The sequence below is a fragment of the Cloeon dipterum genome, chromosome 2, assembly GCF_949628265.1.
Source record: "Cloeon dipterum chromosome 2, ieCloDipt1.1, whole genome shotgun sequence".
Taxonomy (NCBI): Eukaryota; Metazoa; Arthropoda; class Insecta; order Ephemeroptera; family Baetidae; genus Cloeon; species Cloeon dipterum.
Window position 1 is genome coordinate 607,587 of NC_088787.1, and position 21,838 is coordinate 629,424.

Here is a 21,838-nt window from a genome sequence, read left to right on the forward strand (position 1 = left end):
AGAAACACTGAAACAATTATCTGATAGCTAAATTTTAAATAAAATCCTGGGAATTTTGTTTCCTTTTTATTGGCCAGGCCGTTTTTGGGCTTGTATTAAAAACCCTCTGTTCGTAGAATTGTAAAAAATAAGAAAATTCAAGAAATAAAAATACAATTTTCTGTGTAGCGATTTGATCCTTTTTAAAATCCCTACATATCCCGGCTTGAAGGAACAAATAACTTAATAAATTCAAGTGACGAAAGCGTGCGTGAAACAATCTGAGCTCTTTTTGCAGGACTCGGATCTCGATCGTCGGCTTTTTCCTTGTCGCATTTCGCTGCCGCACACGCCGACCCAGAGCCGCGAGATAAAGTGTCCACCGCGCCGCTTTTTTATCTCCTTTCTGCCGATTTCGAATTTAATTCCTCGCGATCCTCACAGAAAAACGTGTGGTCAAAATGGAGTCGTCTGATATTTATTTTGCTATTGTTTATCCAGTTTAAATGGCTTCTAATTTAAATAAAACAGAAAGTGAGACAAGGTTCCCTAAGGCTGAAATTAACTTTGATAAAATAATTGGAAATCCGATCGCCGCGCAGATGATTTTTAGGAAAAGAAAAGGGTCTCAGCCCTGAATCGGTGCTTGGCACCCTGGAGGAAAAGGTCCCTCGACTTTTGAGCAGATTTTGAGTTTTTTACCTGCGATTTGTTGATGCAGAATCGGTGGCCTCGCAATCAGAGAATCAGACTGGGCTGGCTGGTGACGTCAGCGGCAACGGCGCGGGAGGGGAAGAGGAGGCGCGGTGGCTCGTGAAGATAATGCAAGGAGGGGAAGGAAATGATGAAAAAACAGAGCAGGCTACGCCGTTTTCGGCCTTTTCAAGCTTTAAATTAAATTTGAATGACTGGAATTACGGTGAACTGGTTACTTTTTAAAATTTGATTATTTAATTTTATTTGGTTTGAAGGTCAATTTGAGAACTATTTCATCCGCTCTACGCGTGAGAAAATTCGCTCTTATCTTTTCAAGGCTTATTTTTTAAACATTTTAAAACTCCTGCTGACGAAAGGAACGCATGAAGAAATTTATTGCTGCTGGGTGTAAAATTTGTTATCGCTTGACTCATTTCCTCAACCGACCAACAGCCCACTGCTTTCTCTCATTCATTTTCACAAAATAATCAAGGTTTAATTTTAAATTATGAATTTTATTGTTCTTTAAATTTTTATGCGTTGAAAAATAAACAAGGGGGAATGTTCCAACATAAAATACTCAGAAATTACAAGTTTTTTTGTTATTTTTATTTTTTAAAAATCGATAACGATACACATAATGCTATTTATTGCTCATGTTGGCTAATTATACATCAATAATTGAAATAAAATGCATAGAAAGGATGTGCGTCTATTAACAATGAACCACTAAATAAACTTTATTAAATTTGCTGAAGGAAAGCAATACAAATTTATCGCTGCGAATAAAATTTCTTATCGCCACTCGACTCATTTCCGACCGACCGCAACAGCACGCTGCTTTTTCTCTCTTTCCATAATTTGTTCAAAAATTAGAGAGCAAAGTAAAAGCAAAAATTGAGGGATTTCACATCACACTGAACACTTGACTTGCATTTTTAATTTTAAAAATGGCTAAGTTATATTTATGATAAATTAACGGTTTATCTTTTTATCTTTTGCAAAAGCAACACACGACTATTTTAAGGATAAAATGAAAAATAAGAATTATTATTTGTTGGTGCTCACGGTATGATTTTGAGGTATTGCGCCGCCTCGGAAGTGGTGTCTTCGCGTTGGGGCGACCTGGAAGGTTCCGGTGCAACTTGATCGTAGAAAGGTTCGGGGTCAGGAGGGCCGACGTCGTCGTACTCGACTGGAGCAAGAGGCGCCTCTCCAAATTTCTCGAAAGTCCTCTGCCTCGCAGGCATCGCTTTCACTCTCCTCGCCGATCGCGGGCTGAGAATAATCGGCCGCTCGTAGAGAACAGGCGAAGGGGGCGTGGCACCATCGTATTTGACTTCCTCGTAGAGCGGCACTTCCGCCGCGCCGACGTCATCGTACTCTTCCGGAACGGAAGCTGCGGCGGCAATTCTCGAATCTTGAACTTCGTGGTATTCGGCCGGCTCGTCGGGGAAAACGGACATTTGCTGAGCCTCGTTGGTAGTTGGAGGAGGGGAACTTTTTCTCTTCAGTTTCAAAACGAGCCAAACAATGATCAAACTCAACAGGATGACGGTAAATATGTAGGAGCAGATGAGAATGATGTTAAACAGCCGATATTTGTGTAATTCTTCTGTCAGGATGCTGCTCTCCTGAATCTCGGTTGTGGACGTCGGAGGTTTTGTTGTGGTTGGAGTGGACAAGCTGGTTCGTTCTGTAACGATGACAGGCGTTGGGTTGGTCTTTGGGGAAAGGGTAGTGGTGGTTGGAATGGTGGGCGTAAGTGAAACAATAATAATTCTGACTCAATATCCTGCTGCTTCTACAATTATTTCCTTTTGAAGTGCTAAAAAGTTGCATTTGCCATAAAAATGTCGGAAATTTTTGGATTCATAAAAAAGATTTCCACGATTTTATTGAGATTGACTTAACCGAGTTGGGTTTTCAGCAAATAAAGAAAAAGTATTAAGTGTGACATTAAATGGGATTTCCCAAACTAGAGATTTCAGCAAAGCCGACCATTATAAATTTTTTGTAATTTTCTACAGTTAAAAATGCGAGCTATTCCGGTCTTACGACGTTTTGATAAAAACCAGAATCCTTCAATATTGCTCTTTTTTATGTAAATATTAATGCAATAATAAGGACGTTTATTTCTTTGTTTTTCCACCCTGAATCAAAGAAAAATAAAAAAAGCACGGAGTTTAAATTTTGAAAATAAAACCAAAGATTATCTAATATCTGTGTCATTTTTATATAAAGTCCCATAGAAATATGCCTTATTATTGTTCTAAGTAAAATTTGATTGACATTACCAACTGCGTGAAATTTGAAAAGTTGAATATGTGGAAATTGGAAGCTAGAAATAAAAAATTGAAAGCGAGCCCTTTTTGATTCGTCGCTTTCAGCAACGCACTCGTTGCAAAGTGCTCTTTGGCTGCATGGCTTTAAATACGCGCGAAGAAAAGTGAGATTTTTTCATTCATTTTGGAAGGAATTAAAAAGTTGTGTTTGCTCAGAGCAGACTTACCTGGCGATGCCTCGAACATGTAGGATTTAACACCAACTTCAGCCTTCAAAAGCCTGTATTTTGGCTTTCTTTTCTCATCTCGCACCGTCAACCAAAAATTACCACTTTGGTCCAAGGCAAAAGTAAACAGAAAAGCAGAATCCAGTCCAGCGACCTAAAACCAAGCAATGCACCGACTCGATGATTTAGAATTCTTAGTAAGAGCTTTTAGTGAAATCGATAAAATTTTAATCAAAATGCAGCAGGGTTAATTTTTTGATCGTTTTTGAAAATTTCACGAGAGCGAGAAGAAGTTTGAGAACGGGTATTTATTCAAAACGAACGAAATTTCTATTTCCTTTGCCAAAAATTCTGTCTCCTCCTCGCGCAATTTTTAATTTTTACTTGCGGACTTTTAAAGCAAAAATTTTCCGCCTTAGACTATAGAATTTTCCTTTTTTTCCATCTTTAAATTAAAAAATAAATTAATGTTGAGCTATAAATTTACTTGGCTAATTGAAAAGAAATTATATTATTTTCCCAGCTGTAAATTTTGCAGCATATTATACATATTATATCTACAAATAATTTTGAATCAAGAAATATTTTTTAATTTAAAAAAAATGTTTGAAGACTTATTGACAAAAATATTTTTAGAGTTTGTGCAGAAAAATGGATCAATAATTTTGAACCGACTCGCTGAATTCCGATCAGAAAATGAAATTATTGGCATTTAAATTGAAGTATTGCCAAAATAATAATAACCTTGAAAATAAAATCATGTATTCTGCTCGTCGTTAGTTACATATTTAATTTTCATCTGGCAATAACCAATATCGATTTCACAAATTTCACAAAGTAGAAACGACGGGGTCAGTTCCAAAAAATGAAATCGACAACAAAAGCGCATTCTTTGGCAATCCGCCTCGAACGAGACGAGTTTTCTTTAAGGCTGAGCACACGCTCTCACTGGCACAAAAATCAACGAATTTTTTCTCATTTGAACTGTCAGAGCGCTAAATAATTTGCGACGGATAAAAATTCAACGAGGATCCAAACACCCGCCGTCACAAAAAATCCGAGCTTGAAAATTATGCTCTTTTCAAAGTAATTTAAATTGGTCACCTACCTCATCGTGAAATCGTTGCTCCTCAAACGGCTGGGAAGTGTTCCACAAGGAAATGTAGTTTTTATACCGAAAGGCGGCATACAAGGTCCCGTGGTTGTCCATCAGCATTCTATTCGAATTAATTGCAGTCCAGTTTCCGATTGCTTTCGGATTTGCAGTTCGAGTTCCGTTGTTTAGTGCGGCGACAGGAATTGAATACAGTTCTTTGGAGTTCCATTCGCTGAGGTAGAGCTGTCTCGGTTCCTGATTCTTGGGGGACAGGGCGATGAAAAAAGCATTGATTCCTGGCGTGTCCAATATCCGAGATTGGTTTCGTTCCAAACTAAACACGACAATGTGTCGTTCGCTCCATCGCGAGATGTAGGCAAAGGTTTCGTTGGGAGTTTCATCAATCACCAAATCGTGCATATATTTTTGAAAAGAAAACCGGTGAATTAGTTTGATGTGATCGTTTTTGATCAAGTCCATCGTCCATATTTTGCAATTGCAATTGTCGCTACCGCTGTCGAGCACCCACAGCCTTCCAACCGAGTCTATTTCCAGCCCTGTTGCTCTCTCAATTTTGTCGCAGTCTCCTTCTTTTCCCTGCAAAAAGAGGAATTGATTGGCTCTTTTAAAGTCGAGTCAAACAGATTTTTTTATTCCGACGCGCTAACCGCATTTTCTGCTTTCTGCAACTGAAATTTAAATTCGTGTCCTGACTTTCGACTACAACTCAACAAAAAAGGGTTTCCTTCGACATTCGATTGCGTTCTATCCAATAATCCGATTTTAAAATAAGATTATCAACAGAAAAGAGAATTTATAGCGAAGAAAAACGCATTATTTTTTAATATTCCTTCTAAACTGGAAGAGAAGCACAAAGTTTTTAATTCGCCGCATAAAATTTGGTGCAGCGGCCAAAGAGACGTAATCATAAATGAAACGCGTTTCGCATTCATAAGAATATAAAAGTGCTCGCAGCAATTTGCAGACCAGCGTTCAGTTTTCTGATTAAATTAGCAACGAATTTTCAGCGCGAAAATCTCAGCAAAATTAAAAGAAATTAGCGGCTAGTCGACACTTGGCAGAATTTTTACAATAAATTTTCTTGAAAATTATAAATAAATTTGAGCATTTTTCAAGCGCCATTTAAAAACGAAGACAAAAAATGGTCTTTGATGAGGTGAAATTGGGTTAAAAAAACGGGCCTCACTTCGTGCGGTGAAAAGCAAATCGGGCTCGCTGGCTCCTAACTAATCCCTTCATAAGGTTTTATTTTATTTTTAACTGAAAATTTGGAACCAACGCAAAGTTATGGTTTATTAATGAAGCGCGCAATCACGAGTGAAACTTCCGTGTGGCGGATTGGCCGCTCTGGCAGCAAAGGAATTAAAAATTAATTTGTTGCTTCTCTCTCTACGCACTCATTTTTCTAAACAAAAAATCAAGTTAACCCAATCAAACTCATTGAATTTGCAGAAAATTTCGCAGGGCAACAGCGTGAAAATGAATCAAAACTCCTGCGCGCCACTCATTCAAATGCGTTTCAGATCTCTTTTCAGTTTTGTTTAATTTGATACCTTTACAAAAGCGATCTCTTGTCATTTTCTTTAGAAGCCAATATTCCGAGCCGTTTTTAATTTATGCGGTTAAGCGAAGCGTGTAACGAAGGGTCACAGCTTCTGACGGCGTTTCAGAAATGCAACAGAAAATTAATTCAAAGGCAAATCGGCTTTCTATTGCCCAATTATTTCGCTTCAACGACAAAATATATTGCAAAAACAGGCAGAGGGGAAAATCACGCGTGGTCAGGGTTCACCATTTTTGCAATCCGCAAAAATGCACCATTAATTTGTAGCAAAAAATCAGCTGGAAAAACCCACCATTTCATTTTTTATCGTATTTTTCCGAATTTATTAAAAAAATCATATTTAGCGCAAAAAATACACAAATTTAGGAAAATGCCATTCGTATTGATCTTTTAAAATTCTTATTTTTGGTCATCCATCGTGAGAATTTTTGATCTTCAATAAAAATTCATGTGTTTTGGAATAACCGCGAAAAGGTATTTTCATTGCATTGGGTTTTCCCGGATAAATGTGGGTTTTTGCAAACCCTGCGCGTGATGATACGAAACTAGAACTAACTTAACTTTTGGCCGTTTTGGTTAAGAAAAAGCTGGACAGGCCGCCAATTTTAACACGGCTGAGAACAACCAACAGCGCCTAGCCATTCCATAACAGTTTAAAAAAGGACAAGTTTTTATAAATGAAGGGGCTGCACAGAATCCGCGGTTGAAAAGCAAGCCCCGCGCGGAAAATAGTTGCCGAGAAAAACGATTTGCATTTTGTATTTTTGATCATCATCCTGTCGGAAATTAATGAGTTGCACAAATTGAAAAATTTACCTACTTGCACGAGCACAAACTTTCCCCAAATTAAAATATGCAGCGAATAGCATTTAATTTTGCTACTTACATGCATGTCCCACGAAGGGACTGGAGTGAGCTTCGGGGGTGCGGAGGACGTGATGTTCGTTGGCACAGACACCAGAGTCACCGGAATGCCATCAACTTTCCCAAGGCTGAGGAAAATCCTTGATCCGTAGACAGCCATGTAACGAGGATAAATATTCCCAGATTTGAAATTTCCATATTTCAATGTTTGCGTCTCTGACGGCCACTCGTAGTCCAATTCATTCGATTCGAAGACTTGAGTGAAGTTGGCGGCGATGGCCAGGGACGAAAGGCCGAGCAAGAAAATGGCGCACGAGAACGGATTCATGCTTGCAACTTTTTCAACTGTTCACAAATAGCACGAGAGCAAAAAGTGCAATTGCCTTTTCGAGAAAATTGTGAACGGAGCGACGAGCGAGACGCACAACGAGAGAGTCGAAAGGCGTTGGATCGAACACACGCCACGCTTTTTACGCCAAACAACCCGGAACTTTTTCAATTTGATAAACACAATCAGTAGATTGCGATCGGAGAAAGAGAAAAGTCTGGCAGAGGTGCATGCGCATGAATTAAAAAAGGTTAAATTTCAAGTAATAGAAGTCGAGGGAAAATATTTAAAACCGCGGAGCGAAGAATAAAAATTGAAGAAACTCCACGTGAATGACTCATTTTTTCCGTTTGTTGAGGAAGGTGCGAGTTTTTTTATCTTTTGATGCGAGAGAGTGGCTCGATTTCTTGCTCCAAACCCCATTTTGCTCTTTTCGTCAGTCGCGAGAGAATTTTATCAGGAAAAATGAGAGTTTCCACTTGTGTGGGAAAAAATTCTTCAAAGCTGACGAGCAGCAACTGTTTTAGTGTTTTTTTTTTAGGGTTAATCGCGTTTGTTTTGATTTTTTACGCAATTGTTTAATATTTTAATCAGATTTGAAATGGACGGTCTGCACGAAATTAGAAATGCACACAAAGAATAAAAGGAAAATTAAAAATTACAATAATTTATCCCCTTGGTTTATATTCCAAATTCTTGCTGAAATTTTATATCAAAAGGCGGTGAAAGCAATAGAAACTGCTTGTCTGGACAGACCAATGTGTCTCGTTGATCAGATAAAACGAAAATAAATGAAAAATTATCGTCAAACAATCACGTGAACTAAAAATCACAATTTTCACATTCAATATATTGATTTTTTTAGGATAAATCCGACACAGTCGACTTTTTTCCTCTTATAAGACATCGTTAATTATTATTTTAATCAATCGAAAGAGTCGATATAAACGGTGAGATTTAATGCTTTAACAAGAGCGACACGCGTTTATACTGGCTTATCGCGCATAAAGCTCGAAATAGTTTTTTTATCGCTGCGTGGCGCACATTTCCTGACCAACTCAATCGCTAACGCAAGAAATAATAAAATTGCTAGTCTGGCGTTTCCAATTATAAAAGTTCATATTTAATTATCATCCATGCGTGTGTTGGTTTTATTTAATGAGAACAAGCGTGACCGCGGAGCTGCAAAGGGGCGGCTGCGTCGGGAAAACCGTCAAAAGCGGCGTTTTAACCGATATCAGGGTGGGGTGCCCTGAAAAAGGTCCTCAGGGCGGGTCGGGTCGTAGGGCTCGGCAAGACCTTTTTATCAAGACCTCGTGAGTTTGAATCCATCAGTCTGTCGAATTTTAACAAAAATAACAAAATTCTTGCATGCGCACATTGTATTTGCCAAAGGCGAAAAAAAATCGAAAATTAATTTTTCCATGGGCGGAAGTAGCCTCAAAATCAGTCGCCAGACCGGCGACGGGCCTGCGCGTGTGGTGGAACAGCAATGATCGTGATCCGGGTCTATTCGCGGAAAAATTGGCGAATTTTCCATTTCGCATTTTTTTCTTATTGTCAAATAGTGCAAAAAATCACGTTTTTAAAACTTAATTTTGATGCAATCAGCTTGTAACTGGTCTCAAAATTATTTCTCCGAACGCGAGATGTGAAAATTTCAACTTTTCCAAAATTCAAATAATAAAAAATTCGTAGAAATTCGAAAATTGTCCCAATTGTTAAAACTGCACACGGCGGGACGCGCCCTGCCGAGGGGAGTCGAACGGTTCCTAAACCAACCCGCCTCCGCCCTCTGGGGGTGCGGTGGACCCCGAAAACCAAAATTTTGAAGTGCCGCTCATCGCGTTTTCTGCAACAAAAATTACGCAACTCGGCTCGTCCGGGTCGCACAGCCAAACACCAATGTTCGTTAATCTCGTAAAATTGTGCGTACGTTGGGCTACATGGCCCTCCCCATCAAACCCAAAGCCCCAAAACCCTCGCAAAAAGCCCCATGTTTATTTTTATTAATTCTCCTATATGAGCCTGAGGCTTTTTGCGACTCGTTTCCCTTCATTTGGCACCGAGAGAAATAATCGGGCCTGTTTGTTGGCGAAAAACGCATTGTTGGCCGAAATTTAACATTAGAACATAGAATTAAGCGGGCCCTTTCGGGGCCGCGGCCAAAAAGCCCCGGGATTCGGACTCCTCCCCAGCCCTGCAAAACTCAGAGCGAAAGTTGAAAAAGCGCGCCACCGACGCGTTGAAAAAATGAAAAAAATTAATGAAATTATATGAAACTTTTGTGGGAAATTTAATAAATATTTTGTGCATAAAAAACTAGTAGAAATACATTTTATCACCGAGAGCAGGATGTTTGATTTGCGTCAGAGGTTCGATAAGAAACCACAGTCGGCCGGCTGCAGAAATTATCGAAAAACTGAATCGCTCGCTCTTCTCGATTGGAAATAACTCGCAATCTGGCAAACAAAGGAAATTGCGGTCTGATTGTGAGCCTTTCACGCAGCCTGGCCGACGCAAATTCGCTTTTCAAGACGCCGAGCCGCACCTTAAGGAAGAAAATCGAACTGAAATTCAGCAAAGAAATAAAATTATGAATTTTTTGAATAAAACGCAAAACGAAAGCGAAAAATGGATAAAACAGGCCGTAGTCGTCGCGATGCGCCCTTTTGAATTTTAAATTTAACCCTTTGGTCTTTGAGCACTGGTTTTTCGACCCTGATTGATGTCGCTGTGGGGCAGGGGCGGCCGGAAGAACGGGTGCAAACCCCTGAGAACGCCCCCTGGATGATTCTCGCGTCAGTTACTCCCCTTTCACACATTTTTTAATAATTATTCAGGTCGATTTTTAATCCTTTTTTATGGAATGAATGTTTCGCTGGCGGACCGGCGGCGAGTTGCTTCCGGCCGTCGATAAAAAGTTCACTCTCTGCCTTTTTCGCTCTCTCTCCGCAGCCTCTCGATGTTTTTCTTTTGTCGGCGGGTGCCGGGCTTGGGCACCCCTCTAGACGCGGGGACCCGCGGGGTGTGCACCCTCTCAATAATTACGCTTTGGTCTTTCACTTATTTATATTTTCCTGGAGGTGCGGAGGTGTCCCTGACCGCCCTCTTTGGCTTTCAGAGAGTGAAAATTGCCACAAACTTTCCTTTTCCTCTATTTCGCCCACAAACAGACGTTCATCCAACTACAATAATTCTATTTTCCAGCATAAAGGGTTTCTCTTTATTAAAAATATATTTTCCGTCTCTGCAAGTATATGCGCCATAAATTCGCTAGCACAAAAAAAAACTGCGTTTTACTTTGAACCCGGAAATTTTTCGCTTGATAAATGCGCAAGAGTTGTGTCGATCGACAGTGGCAGGAAAAAAACGCTTTTATCCGCCCCAAAGGCCATCGGTGGATTTTGATTCGCCTTTAAGAGGTGTCAGCCACGAGATTTTTAAGTCGGGACCGGCTTTGCCGTTATTTAGGCTCGGTGGCGGCTTTGATAGTGCTTATAAAAACATTTTTCTCCTGCAATTTTTAATTTTTGACCCAATTTCACCAGCGGCTGGTGGCTGGCCACGTAACAAAAAACTTCCCGGCTGACTGAGACCTCTATATTAATATTAGCAATGACCAACACCTTAGTAATTTAACGTTTTTAATTTTTATTTCCAAAAGAAAGGATTTATTTGGTAGCATATATTCTCTTTAGCATTGAGACAGCTTTCTTATGTTTATATTCGTACATATTTTGAGACAATTATTTCAGCGCGACAAGTAAAAATGACGTTTCTCTCCCACTCACGTGAAAAACCCCACCACTTTTTCGTGACTCAGCGGCTGTTTATTGGAGATCGCTGATTGGTCCCAATTTCCCATTTGATTTAACCAATAGATTCGTGAGGCGCATGCGTCCGTGTGTTTCTTGCGCTCCACATCCACAGCGAGCAGGCAGAAAGGGAAATTTAACCAGGAAAATTGGAATTTAGGATTATTCCCTTCCTGCCTTCCATTTAATGACCTCAAGTGACCTTTGACCCACTTAGATGCACCGATCTCCAATTCTCTGCCCACTCCAATTTTTACCCGCAGCGAAAGGGAGCGAGACGGCTGTGCGGCTCTGAAAATGCTTCCGTCGGATCAGTGATTGCGTCGCTCCGCATCCGCACACTCGCCTCTGCTCGCGTTTTCCGTCTTGCTACCGATTTTAAATAATACACACAATAATTGTAAAAATAAGAGGAAAATTAAAAACGAAAAAATCTCCTTGGGTTAAATTCAAAATTCTTGCTAAAAATTTTAAAGCAAAAGCTGGTGAATGCAAAAGAAACTGTTTATACGTCACGTTGATCAGATTAAATGCAAAAGAAAAAAAAGAAGAAACATTATCGTCAAACCATCACGAGAAATAAAAGTACCCATTTTCAAATTCATTGAACTTTGTAGTCATCTAAAGCCAAAACAGAAAATTATGTCACTCTATTTAGAAACCTATTAATTATTATTTTGGTCGATCGAAAGAGTCGATTGTCAGTGAGGTTTAATGTTGAAACAAGAGCGACACGCGTTCAATCTGGCTTATCGCACATTAAATAAAGATCGAGATAGTTTTTTATCGCTGCGTGTGGCGCACATTTTCTGACGAAACAAATAATAAAATTGCTTGAACGATAAAAGGTCATATTTAATTGTCATCCAAGGCCCAAACATCTATTTGTCTTTATTTAGTGAGAACAAGCGTGTGGGGGCAGCCGGTTGCTCCCGAACGAAAAACAAGAGGAGCTCCAAAGGGGCGGGGGCGTCGTATCCGATCTCAGGGTAAGGTGTCCTGAAAACGGTCGTCAGGGTGGATCGGGTGGTAGGGCTCGGCGAGACCTTTCCATCAAGACTTTGTCACTTGAAGTCGCTCAACCCGTCGAATTGTAACGAAAATTACAAAAATCTCAGCTGTGTGCTCTTTGTTGTATTTATTGCCGAAGCCGGAAAATCGAGAATTAGTTTTTCTATGGGCGTGAGAAAGCTAAAAATCAGCCGCCAGACCGGCGTCAGGCCTGCGTGTGCGGTGGAACAGCAAAGATCGCGATCCGGGTCCATTCGCGGAAAAATGGCGAATTTTCCATTTCGCTGTTTTTTTATGGGGCGAAAGGGCACATTCAAAAAACAGGTTTGAAGCCCAATTTTATTTTTATTAATTCTCCTACGAGCCTGAGGTTTTTTGCGACTCGATTTCCGTTCATTTGGCACCGAGAGGAACAATCGGGCCTGCTTTGGCGGCGAAATTCACATTGTTAGCGACGAATTTAACATTGGAAAATAAGGAACGGCACCACTCGCGGGGCCACTCTGGGCACGCGGACCAAAAAATCTGGGATCTGGACTAGTCCGGCCCTGCAAAACTCAGGGCTAAAGTCGAAAAAACGTGCCACCAACGCGTTTAAATGAAAAATAGAACAAAACTGTCATTAAAATTGTTTGAAACATTTCGTCGAAAATTTTGAATTTTTCAAGTGAATAAATGACTTGTAGAAATACATTTTATCACCGAGAGCAGGATGTTTGATTTGCGTCAGAGGTTCGATAAGAAACCACAGTCGGCCGGCTGCAGAAATAATCGAAAAACTGAATCGCTCGCTCGACTCGACTGGAAATAACTCGCAATCTGGCAAACAAAGGAAATTGCGGTCTGATTGCGAGCCTTTGACGCAGGCTGGCCGACTCAAATTCGCTTTTCAAGCCGCCGAGCCGCACCCTAAGGAAAAAACAGAACTGAAATTCAGCAAAGGAAAAAATAGATAAATTATTTGAGTAAAAAACCCACAGCGCTAACGAAAAATCGATGCAACAGACCGTAGTCATCGCGATGCGCCCTTTTGAATAACTTTACCCTATATGGTTTTTGAGCACAGGTGGCAATTCGTTCCAGGGTTTTTACGACCCTGAATGAAAACTCCGCGGGTTTGGGGTCAGTTGCTCCAGATGGCAAACTTTTTGAAAAAGTTCAGGTCGTTTTTGTTTAAAATCAGCATTTGGAAAGGCGCAAAGAATGTTTCGCTGGCGGACCGGCGGCGGGTTGCTTCCGGCCGTCGATAAAAAGTTCACTCTCTGCCTTTTTCGCTCTCTCTCCGCAGCCTCTCGATCCTTTCTTTTGTCGGCGGATGCCGGGGGCTGGGAGGTGTAACACGCCACCCTCTTGACGCGGGGTGTGCACCTTCTCGATAATTACGCTTTGGTCTTTCTTATTTATATTTTCTTGGACGTGCGGAGGTGTCCCTGACCGCCCTTTTTGGCTTTCAGAGAGTGAAATCGCCACAAATCGATTCCTCCTCTGCCATTTTCTCCGTGAACAGGTGAAAATCCATGGAAAATAATTCAATTTTGCAGCTTAAATGGATTCGTATTAATTAAAATACGATTTTTTTTGCAACAAAGCGCCATAAATTTTGAAAATCCACAAGCATAGGAATAAAGAAATTGCGTTTTACTTTGAACCCGGAAATTTTCAGTGCCTTTGGGTTTTTCGCTTGATAAATGCAAGAGTTGTGCGGCGAGAATAGCAGGAAAACAGAGGCGACCGCATAGATAATGGCCACATTTTTGGCTCGGTGGCGGCTGCGGTGCGGTTACCAATATTTCAAATGTCGAGTTTATGTCATAGTCCTTTTAAAGACATTTTTCTCCTGCAATTTTTAATTTTTGACCCAATTTCACCGGCGATTGGTGGCTGCCCACGCAACAAAAAACTTTCCTGCTGGCTGAGACCTCTATATTAATATTAGCAATGACCAATGCCGTAGTAATTTAAGGTTTTCAATATTTATTTCCAAAAGAAAGGATTTATTTGGTAGTATATTATATTCTCTTTAGCATTGAGACGGCTTTCTTTTGTTTATTCGTACAGATTTTGAGACAATTATTGCTGCACGGCAAATAAAAATGACGTCACTCTCCCACCCACGAGAAAAACCCCACCACTTTTACGTGACTCCGCGGCTGCTCATTGGAGATCGCTGATTGGTCCCAATTTCCCATTTGATTTAACCAATAGATTCGTGAGGCGCATGCGTCCGTGTGCTTCTTGCGCTCCAAAAGCGAGCAGGCAGAAAGGGAAATTTAACCACGATTATTGAAATTTAGGAATTTTCCCTTCCTGCCTTCCGTTTAATGACCTCAAGTGACCTTTGACCTACTTATTCACCGATCTCCAATTCTTTGCCCTCTCCAATTTTTATTCAGCGATACGGAGCGAGAGGCTGTGCGGCTCTGAAAATGCTTCCGTCGGATCAGTGATTGTCGCTCCGCATCCGCTCACTCGCTTTTCTGCTCGCGTTTCGTCTTGCTAGCGATTTTATATAATAAATTATTATATCCACCGTAATTACGCCGTTATAAAGTGAACCGAGATGATCGCTTTTTATTTTCCTGAAAAGGTTTCATTTCTTTATTGATAACATTAATCTTGAACTGTCCGAGAAAAACAAATGCAAAACGGTGGACGAATGCATGCTTAAAATCGAATTTCTATCGTGGTTGGTAAATAATTGTGACTATGGTGGGGAAGCTGCGACGCGGTGGAAGAGTCGGTTTGTTGGTTACCTCCAAGGCGTTGCTAAAATCTGAATCGTGGCGCCACCTTCTGGCTGTTTTTGCTCAAATTCATAGTGGCTTATCGGCTCCAAGCTCTTTCTGCGTGCACAAAACGAGGAAACTGCTTTCTTTCCAGCGCGTGTTTATTCACTGAATTTCTCAATTTAATCTAATTGTCAAGCATTAACCAATTTTCGAAGGGAAGGAGAGATATTCAAATTTTAACCTGCTATACATTTTTTTGTAACCTAAAAAGTGCCGAAGGAAATGAGTAAAGTGAATGCGCACACGCTCACAATCAGTCGGTTAAAAATAGTTGTGAACTGATTGGCCACAACTGGTTGATTTTTTCAACCGGAAGATGGCGCAATAAATTTCGAGTAGGCTCTATAAATCAGAGCCTCGAAAAGCTTGACCACTTAACCGCCAGTTGGCAGCACGCAGCCGTGTCCCTTCCCTTTCACACCGCTTTTCGAAATTAATTCAAAGCAGGATATTCGAGCGTTGATAAAGTGCCGCTGAAAGGAAATAATTTAATCTCAACCGCAGAAACTTGCGAGTGAAATTAATGCAGCAAAAACTGGAAGGGAATGCAACCGATGGACAAAACCTGTTTTTTTATTGCAATTCTGAGAGAGCTGGAGGGCGCACCCACGTCCTTTAAGTCTACCTGGGACACAAGTGGTTTCCCCATGCAGGGTTCGTTTGATGTGCCAGCCTACCGAAAGCCTGAGGTTTTTCTGATGGGCAAATATTTAGTTCAAAAGATAAAAATAATTATCTTGCAAATTATTGAGACCGAGACAAAAAAATAACAAATTATTTCATTAAAAGATTCATATAAATTTACGTTTTATTCTTTAAACGCTTTAAACCCTAATTATTTCAATAATAATAAGCGTCATTTGCCACCGCCGAATTGTTACGAAAATAGATCCACAAAATTTGCGCTTAAAAAGAAAGAGAAACGATCTCGGTTTTAAATCCTAGCCAAAAAGCGAAAAGACAACGCGAATTTGTGCATTTCAATCATTCTACTCGAATTTCCAGGCCTAAATTATATTTTAATTGCATCCAATTTCTTTAGAAATCGAATAGGGCCTAAATATATGGATAAATTTTGCAATAATCAATTTGAATTTTTATTGAATGATTTACATTAAGCTAAAAGAAAAGAAATATATGCAACCGGCAGGACTTCAAAGAGAAACAGGTTGCATATACGCATTTCAAATTTTATTTTTCTCACCGGCGGATCTGTGTAGATTCCCGCCGGTCAAAAGTCAATATGGCGTCGAAATTTATAGTTGTTTGAATATTAATCGCCCATTTAGAAGCTGCGCAGTAAACTTGTGCGAATTTTAAGCATGCGCAGTATGTTCAGATCGCTTCTTAACCTCACGGGGAGGCTGAAACTCATCTTTGCGCATGCGTGACCCAGATTAAAACCTTCTGCGCAGTCGCAATTCCCACCGGGGGCCGGGTTGGGATCTGTGTTGGTTTCCCGCCGGTGAAATCTGCGACCCTAAATATGCGTGGGGTGTAGCGATTTTTATGGTTCGTTCTGTTCTGCCTGTGAGTAGTTGCACCCCAAATAAACCTCTAAAGAAAATATCGTGAGTCCAGCCCTGCATTAGAATTAATAAACAAACCTGCAACAATAACGAGGAGCGAGAGCAGAAACAGGACCTGAAAAAGGAGCCTGATCGCCACAACCATGTTTTGATTTCCCACATTTTTAAGTCCGTCAAGTGCCATAGAAAAATTAGAGATTACATTTTTATAAATTGCAATGAATTTGACAAGAACGCGGGGTGTAAAATCAAGAGATGCGTGGTTTTTTGAAGCTTTTCGCCTTGGCAATTTAAATTAGCTCCTGTCCCAAAGTTCGACCCCCTTGGCACGCTTTTATCATACCTGAGATACCTTTATAAGAGTCTGAACTTTGCTAAAATGCATTTTGCAAAATCTGTGTTTATTCTCTATTAAAATTTAACGGTTTTTCGTATCGTCATTCACGACCACTCATAGGATAGGTCTATTTTTCGTCTTTCACTCGATATTCGCAAATGACCTTTTCCATTTTACTCTAACCTGTGTTCGCCGTCCGTTTGTATTGCTTTATTTACATTGATTTTGTTTCTAAGTTGATTAACTTATGTTTTTTATTAAATATCTTTGATTTATAAGATCCAAACAATAAACAGAGCATATTTTTCGGTTTCTAGATTCTACATTTGATAAACGTTGTCAAATTAACTCCCAATTAGAATTAGAAATCCGTTAGTAGTACTCTTCCGTCTCAGATTGCTTCCTTGTCGAACACTCGTTCATGACGTAAACTGGGAAGTGGCAGAAGACGTCGGTTTGGTATTTCAGCTCGTCGGTGGCGGGGACGGCGTGCAGATTTGGTTTGGCTCCCGGCAGCGAGACGAGCATCACGAAATCCTGTTTGGTCGTCGCGTTCACGGCGACAGGGATCGGAATTTTCGCCCCAGGTTGGAAGGGATCGACGTCGCTGCGGCACCACATGAATTTTTCGTTTATCTTGTCGTAAAAGCCTTGGTCCCAGATGATCGTCAGCTTCGAAGCCAATCCTTTAATTTAATTTAGAGTTTTGTTTTATTTCTTCAAATTTCTCACTCCTGATATAAAAGTAGATCGTTTCAAACTCCTGCTTGGTTTCCGCGTAAGGCAGCGAGCCATTCCGCTCCAAACACGCGGTGAAAGATGACGTTTTGAGCTACAGAAATGGATACAAAAATTGAAATGCAAAATTTGAGCAGTGAACCATTTTTATGTTGATTGGTTTCAGGGTAATATAAGGCCCAGTTTCAGTCAGCGGAGACAAACCATCGGCTTTTAAAGGAAAACTAACAAAGAGAAATTCAAATAAAGATTAAATTATACCTGGAATGCACAAAGAAGGATTGTATCTCAAAAACTTGTCAAATGCCATGCATGGTGAGGTTAGATCGTGGTCCACGGGAATCACACTGCTTTGCTTAAAAATCGGTGTAAAGATAAATTTAAAGGTCTCGTTTGGAAATAGGGTAAAGAGAAATACTTCAAGGTTGAAATCGTAAAATTTCCAGAAGCGGTCCAACACCTTGGACTGAAGGAGACACACCAGGAAGTCAAACGCGAACGTTTCCTCGTTCGTAACTTTAAAAAGAGTGTTTTAGTGTTCGCAGATAGTCATCACCATTAATTTCAAATTTCTGATTGATGGTTTTAATGTTTACTTTACATTTTACCGAACAAAAAATGCAGGTATAAAAGAAAGGATCTTCGAAAACAAAATTTGATAAACCAAAGCCAGGATATTTCTTCTTAAGAGGTTTTTAAACCAATTTTTGTTCGTAGTAAATCGACAGAATTACAATTTTAAGCCCAGATTTCGTCGGACACAACGAAACCTTTAATGGTGCCATCTGCTGTTTCGTTTTTTACCCATTATTCACTTCGCAGCATCAGCAAGACTACGTACTATTGATTCCACTGCATTCGTAGGTGTTTTTCATCATTTCGGTGGCAAAATCAAATTGGGCCGAGTGTAAATCGTCAATCGTGTTAAGATCATCAAACAATTCACCGGTAAATATTAACGTCTTATCATCGTAGAGGGCATCCAACGACGAGAGAAACGTCTGATGGTCGTAATTAACTTGCTGTATTGCATCGACATCACTTAAAAAAAGTTAAATTTCTTATTCAACAGTTTGATTTTTATTTACATTGGATGCAACATTCTGGCCATCATTTTCAGGTGAACGTGCAGATTGATTTGCGTTGAGTTGTACACCTGGGTTTTATTGTGAAAATAAAAAAAGTAAAGTCGATATATTTTCCTCGACTTAACCAGTCCTGTGTGCTCTGCTAGGCATTGAATCATTTTCTGGAATACGGAAGAAATATAAGGAAATTGTAAATATTTTTTGATTTACTTTGGCTGCGTAACTGGCTCTGCTCAAGTCACCAGTCTTCCAAATTTTCTCGGCATCGCCTTGTTGTAAAAAATTAAATCAACAGCAAAGAAAGAAAATTAAGAAATACTTATTTTAACTCTGAAGTTTCTCCTACAAGGGTGATAATGCATCTGCGATTTGAAGCCGACTCCCATTGGCGCCTTGTTACAAAATTAAATTTAATTCTAATCCCATTATTCTGACATGAACCTCGCAAATGATCTGTTTCTTTTCCGAGCAGTCTGCCAGCGCTAGACTAGGCTCAACTGGATCGCCAAAATCAATGAAGACACAAGAGTTGTTCGCCAATCTCGGAACTTGCCCCTTTTTCCACGTCAGGTCGTTTTTCAGGTAGTCGTTCAGGTAGCCGGTGCACCATCGCAATTGTCCACGGCAAGAATTGATATCCCGCCCCGCCGTCCAGGCCTCTGACCGAAAAGGAAGATACCCTTTCTCATTCGGGTTGCTATTTTCTGATTTTTTTGTATTAGTATCTGAAAAGAAAATTTAAAAACGTTTAACTGTAAGGATTTCCCAAGCAGTATTGCTTGGCCGAATTGTGGACTGAAATGAGGTCCATTCCAAGGGAGCAGCACCGTTTGTACGCCTCGTCCCAAGTGCCCTGATTTCAGATTTGGTTAAATCCGATTTTTATCTCTGTGATTTTGTTACATATTCATTTTGCAGCTCGAGGATGTTGTTGTCGCAACATGAATGCCATTTCCCGAATCGCCAGGGTGCTTTTAATTGAATAAATAAATTTCGTTTCAAAGACATAATTATATTCCTAACTCACCAAGCAGGACTCTAAAGGGTTGCTTCAGGAACCATTCATCCTGCGGATGATTCTCAATAATATTTTCAAATGTTTTTACGTTTCGCAATCATACTTCCATTACGCAATCGGGTAGCCCTGTGCACTCTGGCAGATCGCAGTTACTTGCGTCCTCCTTAAACCAGATAAATTTTAAATCAATTCCAAGTTTTATATTTTTGCAACCCTGATTTCGAAGGTCTTTTCCGTTCCTTGGCAGCCCAACAGCAGTTTCGAGGCGCAGAGGGTGGTTTTCAAAGTCAGACTCTCACCCATCGCCCCGGGGCCTGGATTTTGGATCGAAACGGCCACGCAAGACCCCCCTTCATGGATTCCACGGATCTTGGTATTGAGATATGATGCGTAATTATGGAGGAAGTTTTCGAAGTGAAGAGAACATCCGGCACGAGTCATGGCCGACCAGTAAACCACACCCTGCATGGCTGCAAAAAGCGGTTTTAAGATGGTGCCAATCAATTAGTACTATGAAGCTCCGAATTAGGTTTATTGGCCAATTTTTAATTATTCAACATGCCGAGCATCGGTGGAAACGTAAAATTTTAAAGTCTGGAACAGTTAAAAAATTGTTGCTTTAACGCGGAAGACCTAACTCTCCCTCACTTTTGTGACGTCAGTTATGATTTTCACGTTTGCACTGATTTACGGCTTCATAAAAACACTAGACCCTTTGAATTTGATTGGCACTGTCCAAAATTAACCTGTTGCTCTTTGCAACACTTGGGATTTTAAGAGATTTTTACTGATAATCAGATTGTTGAAATGCTCCGTCAGTGAGTCAGTCACAGCTAAAGGTTTCAGGCCCAGACTGCAGCATGTCATCCAATTTTCCTTCCAGTTCACCTTCGAGAATATGTTTTAAATTAGTGTAAATATATAATCTCTAGGAGAAATACCAATTTCTCTCCAAAGAAGTAATAAAAGCCGAAGTTGGTTTGCTGCCACGTGCCGCGGATCTCTTGATCTGCTTTTAAATTAAAAAGTTTCTACTTGGAATTAAAAAAACCTTTTTTGAGGTACGTTTTCCCGCCGATTACTTCAAATAAGGACTCCTGCCAAAATTTTATTGATTCCTTAATTATTCAAATCTCAATAATTTCCCTTTACATCTTTTTGGCACTCATTCTGTGACGGTAAAATTGGCCTCCAGCATGCCGGCTAAATTCAAGAATTAGGTTATGCAGTTAATTTGAATTAATTTGAATTACCTCGCAAGAAAAGTATGCTTTATAGGAGCAATCCTTTGGTTCGAGTTGCTTTGTCGACCATCTGTAAACAATGCAGTCGTTTCGAGTAAATTTTCCCAAATTCAACGTGTAATTTAGTCGAGTTTCCACGTTGTTTGGACACCAGGTGACGCTCGAGCACGAACTCGTGGTTTTGTTCAGCGGATCGCTTTTCGAACACGGCGCCGCACTCGTCCACAATAACTTTTCTTTGTCTGAGGGAAGGTCATAATTTTTCAATTTTTTTACCCACTTTATCAATGTAGAAGCGTTACCATTTCCAATGTTAAAATACGAATCGTCTATTTTGTCAGGCTTGTCGAACGCCAGCAGCTGCAGTTTCCGGTAGAAACACGCCTCCACTGCTCTGCTGTGTTCGACCTATTTGAAATAATCGAGTTATTTCTGAGTTTCGGTAGCTAGAGTTTACTTTTTCAATGCTGTCAAAGGTAAATCGCAATCCTTTTATGTCTTTTTTGTTGAAGGCACCCAACTTTCGGTCTCGAACGTCAAGTAATTCGGTTACTCTTTCTTTGATATAAGTTAATTATGATAATAAAATTTATTTTCGTACAAATCATTATTTACCACGTTTTCCTGTGATGAAATCTTGAACAAAAAAGGTATAAAAAAATTTAAAAACCGTCAAATTAACAACAAATATTACTAAACCTTCAATAAGTGCCGTGTCTTGTACGTTCTTATCAAGAAAACATCTTATTTTACCGGTAATTGTACTAAAATTATGAACCAACCTTTTTTACTAAATTGTAATTTCTGCAAAATTGATAATTGGGACTGATGGTCGTTGGCCTGACTGTAGTTCTAGTTGTCGATTTCCTAATCCTTTTTTTCGGGGTTGTGGTGGTTGATTCCTTCCTGCGAGTAGTCGCACCCCAAACCTCTAAAGAAAATAGGGTATGTCCAGTCCGGTATATTAAAAATTCTAAACAAACCTGCAACAATCACGAGGAGTGAGAGCAGAAAGAGAACCTGAAAAATGAGCCTGATCGCCACAACCATGTTGCGTTTCGCTCTGTTCAAAGTGACTTTCAACGCCAGCGGCCAGAGAGACTGTTTCCTGTCAGCCTATGCTTGTGAAATAATGTGGCGAGAGCAGTTTTCACGGATGTGCTCTCGTTAGGCTTCGGACTCGTATAACATCACGTCCACCACAAA

At 40.1% G+C, this 21,838-nt stretch overlaps 2 protein-coding genes and 1 long non-coding RNA gene across 3 annotated transcripts; all 3 read right to left on the minus strand.

Moving 5' to 3' along the window:
• Window positions 1-16,863: 16,863 nt before the first annotated feature.
• On the minus strand, window positions 16,864-18,633 carry LOC135937738 (uncharacterized). The gene is made up of 9 exons (XM_065480945.1): window positions 18,581-18,633; window positions 18,496-18,531; window positions 18,371-18,438; window positions 18,124-18,323; window positions 17,701-17,798; window positions 17,544-17,637; window positions 17,425-17,492; window positions 17,277-17,376; window positions 16,864-17,230 (listed from the first exon to the last, which is right to left on the minus strand). Exons 2-9 carry the CDS (start codon window positions 18,526-18,528, stop codon window positions 16,917-16,919), a joined length of 975 nt encoding a protein of 324 aa, XP_065337017.1. The 5' UTR covers window positions 18,529-18,531; window positions 18,581-18,633; the 3' UTR covers window positions 16,864-16,916.
• A 639-nt stretch (window positions 18,634-19,272) lies between these two features.
• Window positions 19,273-19,852, minus strand: LOC135935309 (uncharacterized). Its single transcript, XR_010574198.1, has 3 exons — window positions 19,492-19,852; window positions 19,398-19,437; window positions 19,273-19,341 (listed from the first exon to the last, which is right to left on the minus strand). It is a non-coding gene; the product is annotated as an uncharacterized LOC135935309 (long non-coding RNA).
• Window positions 19,853-20,129: 277 nt separating this feature from the next.
• Window positions 20,130-21,682, minus strand: LOC135935820 (uncharacterized). Its single transcript, XM_065478382.1, has 8 exons — window positions 21,616-21,682; window positions 21,090-21,190; window positions 20,935-21,040; window positions 20,642-20,874; window positions 20,541-20,591; window positions 20,440-20,485; window positions 20,330-20,397; window positions 20,130-20,276 (listed from the first exon to the last, which is right to left on the minus strand). Exons 1-8 carry the CDS (start codon window positions 21,680-21,682, stop codon window positions 20,130-20,132), a joined length of 819 nt encoding a protein of 272 aa, XP_065334454.1.
• Between the last annotated feature and the right edge of the window lie 156 nt (window positions 21,683-21,838).

Coding starts and splice junctions, on each gene's coding strand:
- LOC135935820 (XM_065478382.1), bottom strand. CDS start 21,682: ATGGTTGTGGCGATCAGGCTCATTTTTCAGGTTCTCTTTCTGCTCTCA. Junction 20,592..20,641: donor AAGCATACTTTTCTTGCGAG/GTAATTCAAATT, acceptor TCTTGAATTTAG/CCGGCATGCTGGAGGCCAAT. Junction 20,398..20,439: donor GAAAACGTACCTCAAAAAAG/GTTTTTTTAATT, acceptor ATTTAAAAGCAG/ATCAAGAGATCCGCGGCACG.
- LOC135937738 (XM_065480945.1), bottom strand. CDS start 18,528: ATGATTCAATGCCTAGCAGAGCACACAGGACTG. Junction 18,324..18,370: donor GCCAGAATGTTGCATCCAAT/GTAAATAAAAAT, acceptor ACTTTTTTTAAG/TGATGTCGATGCAATACAGC. Junction 17,799..18,123: donor CGAATGCAGTGGAATCAATA/GTACGTAGTCTT, acceptor CTCTTTTTAAAG/TTACGAACGAGGAAACGTTC.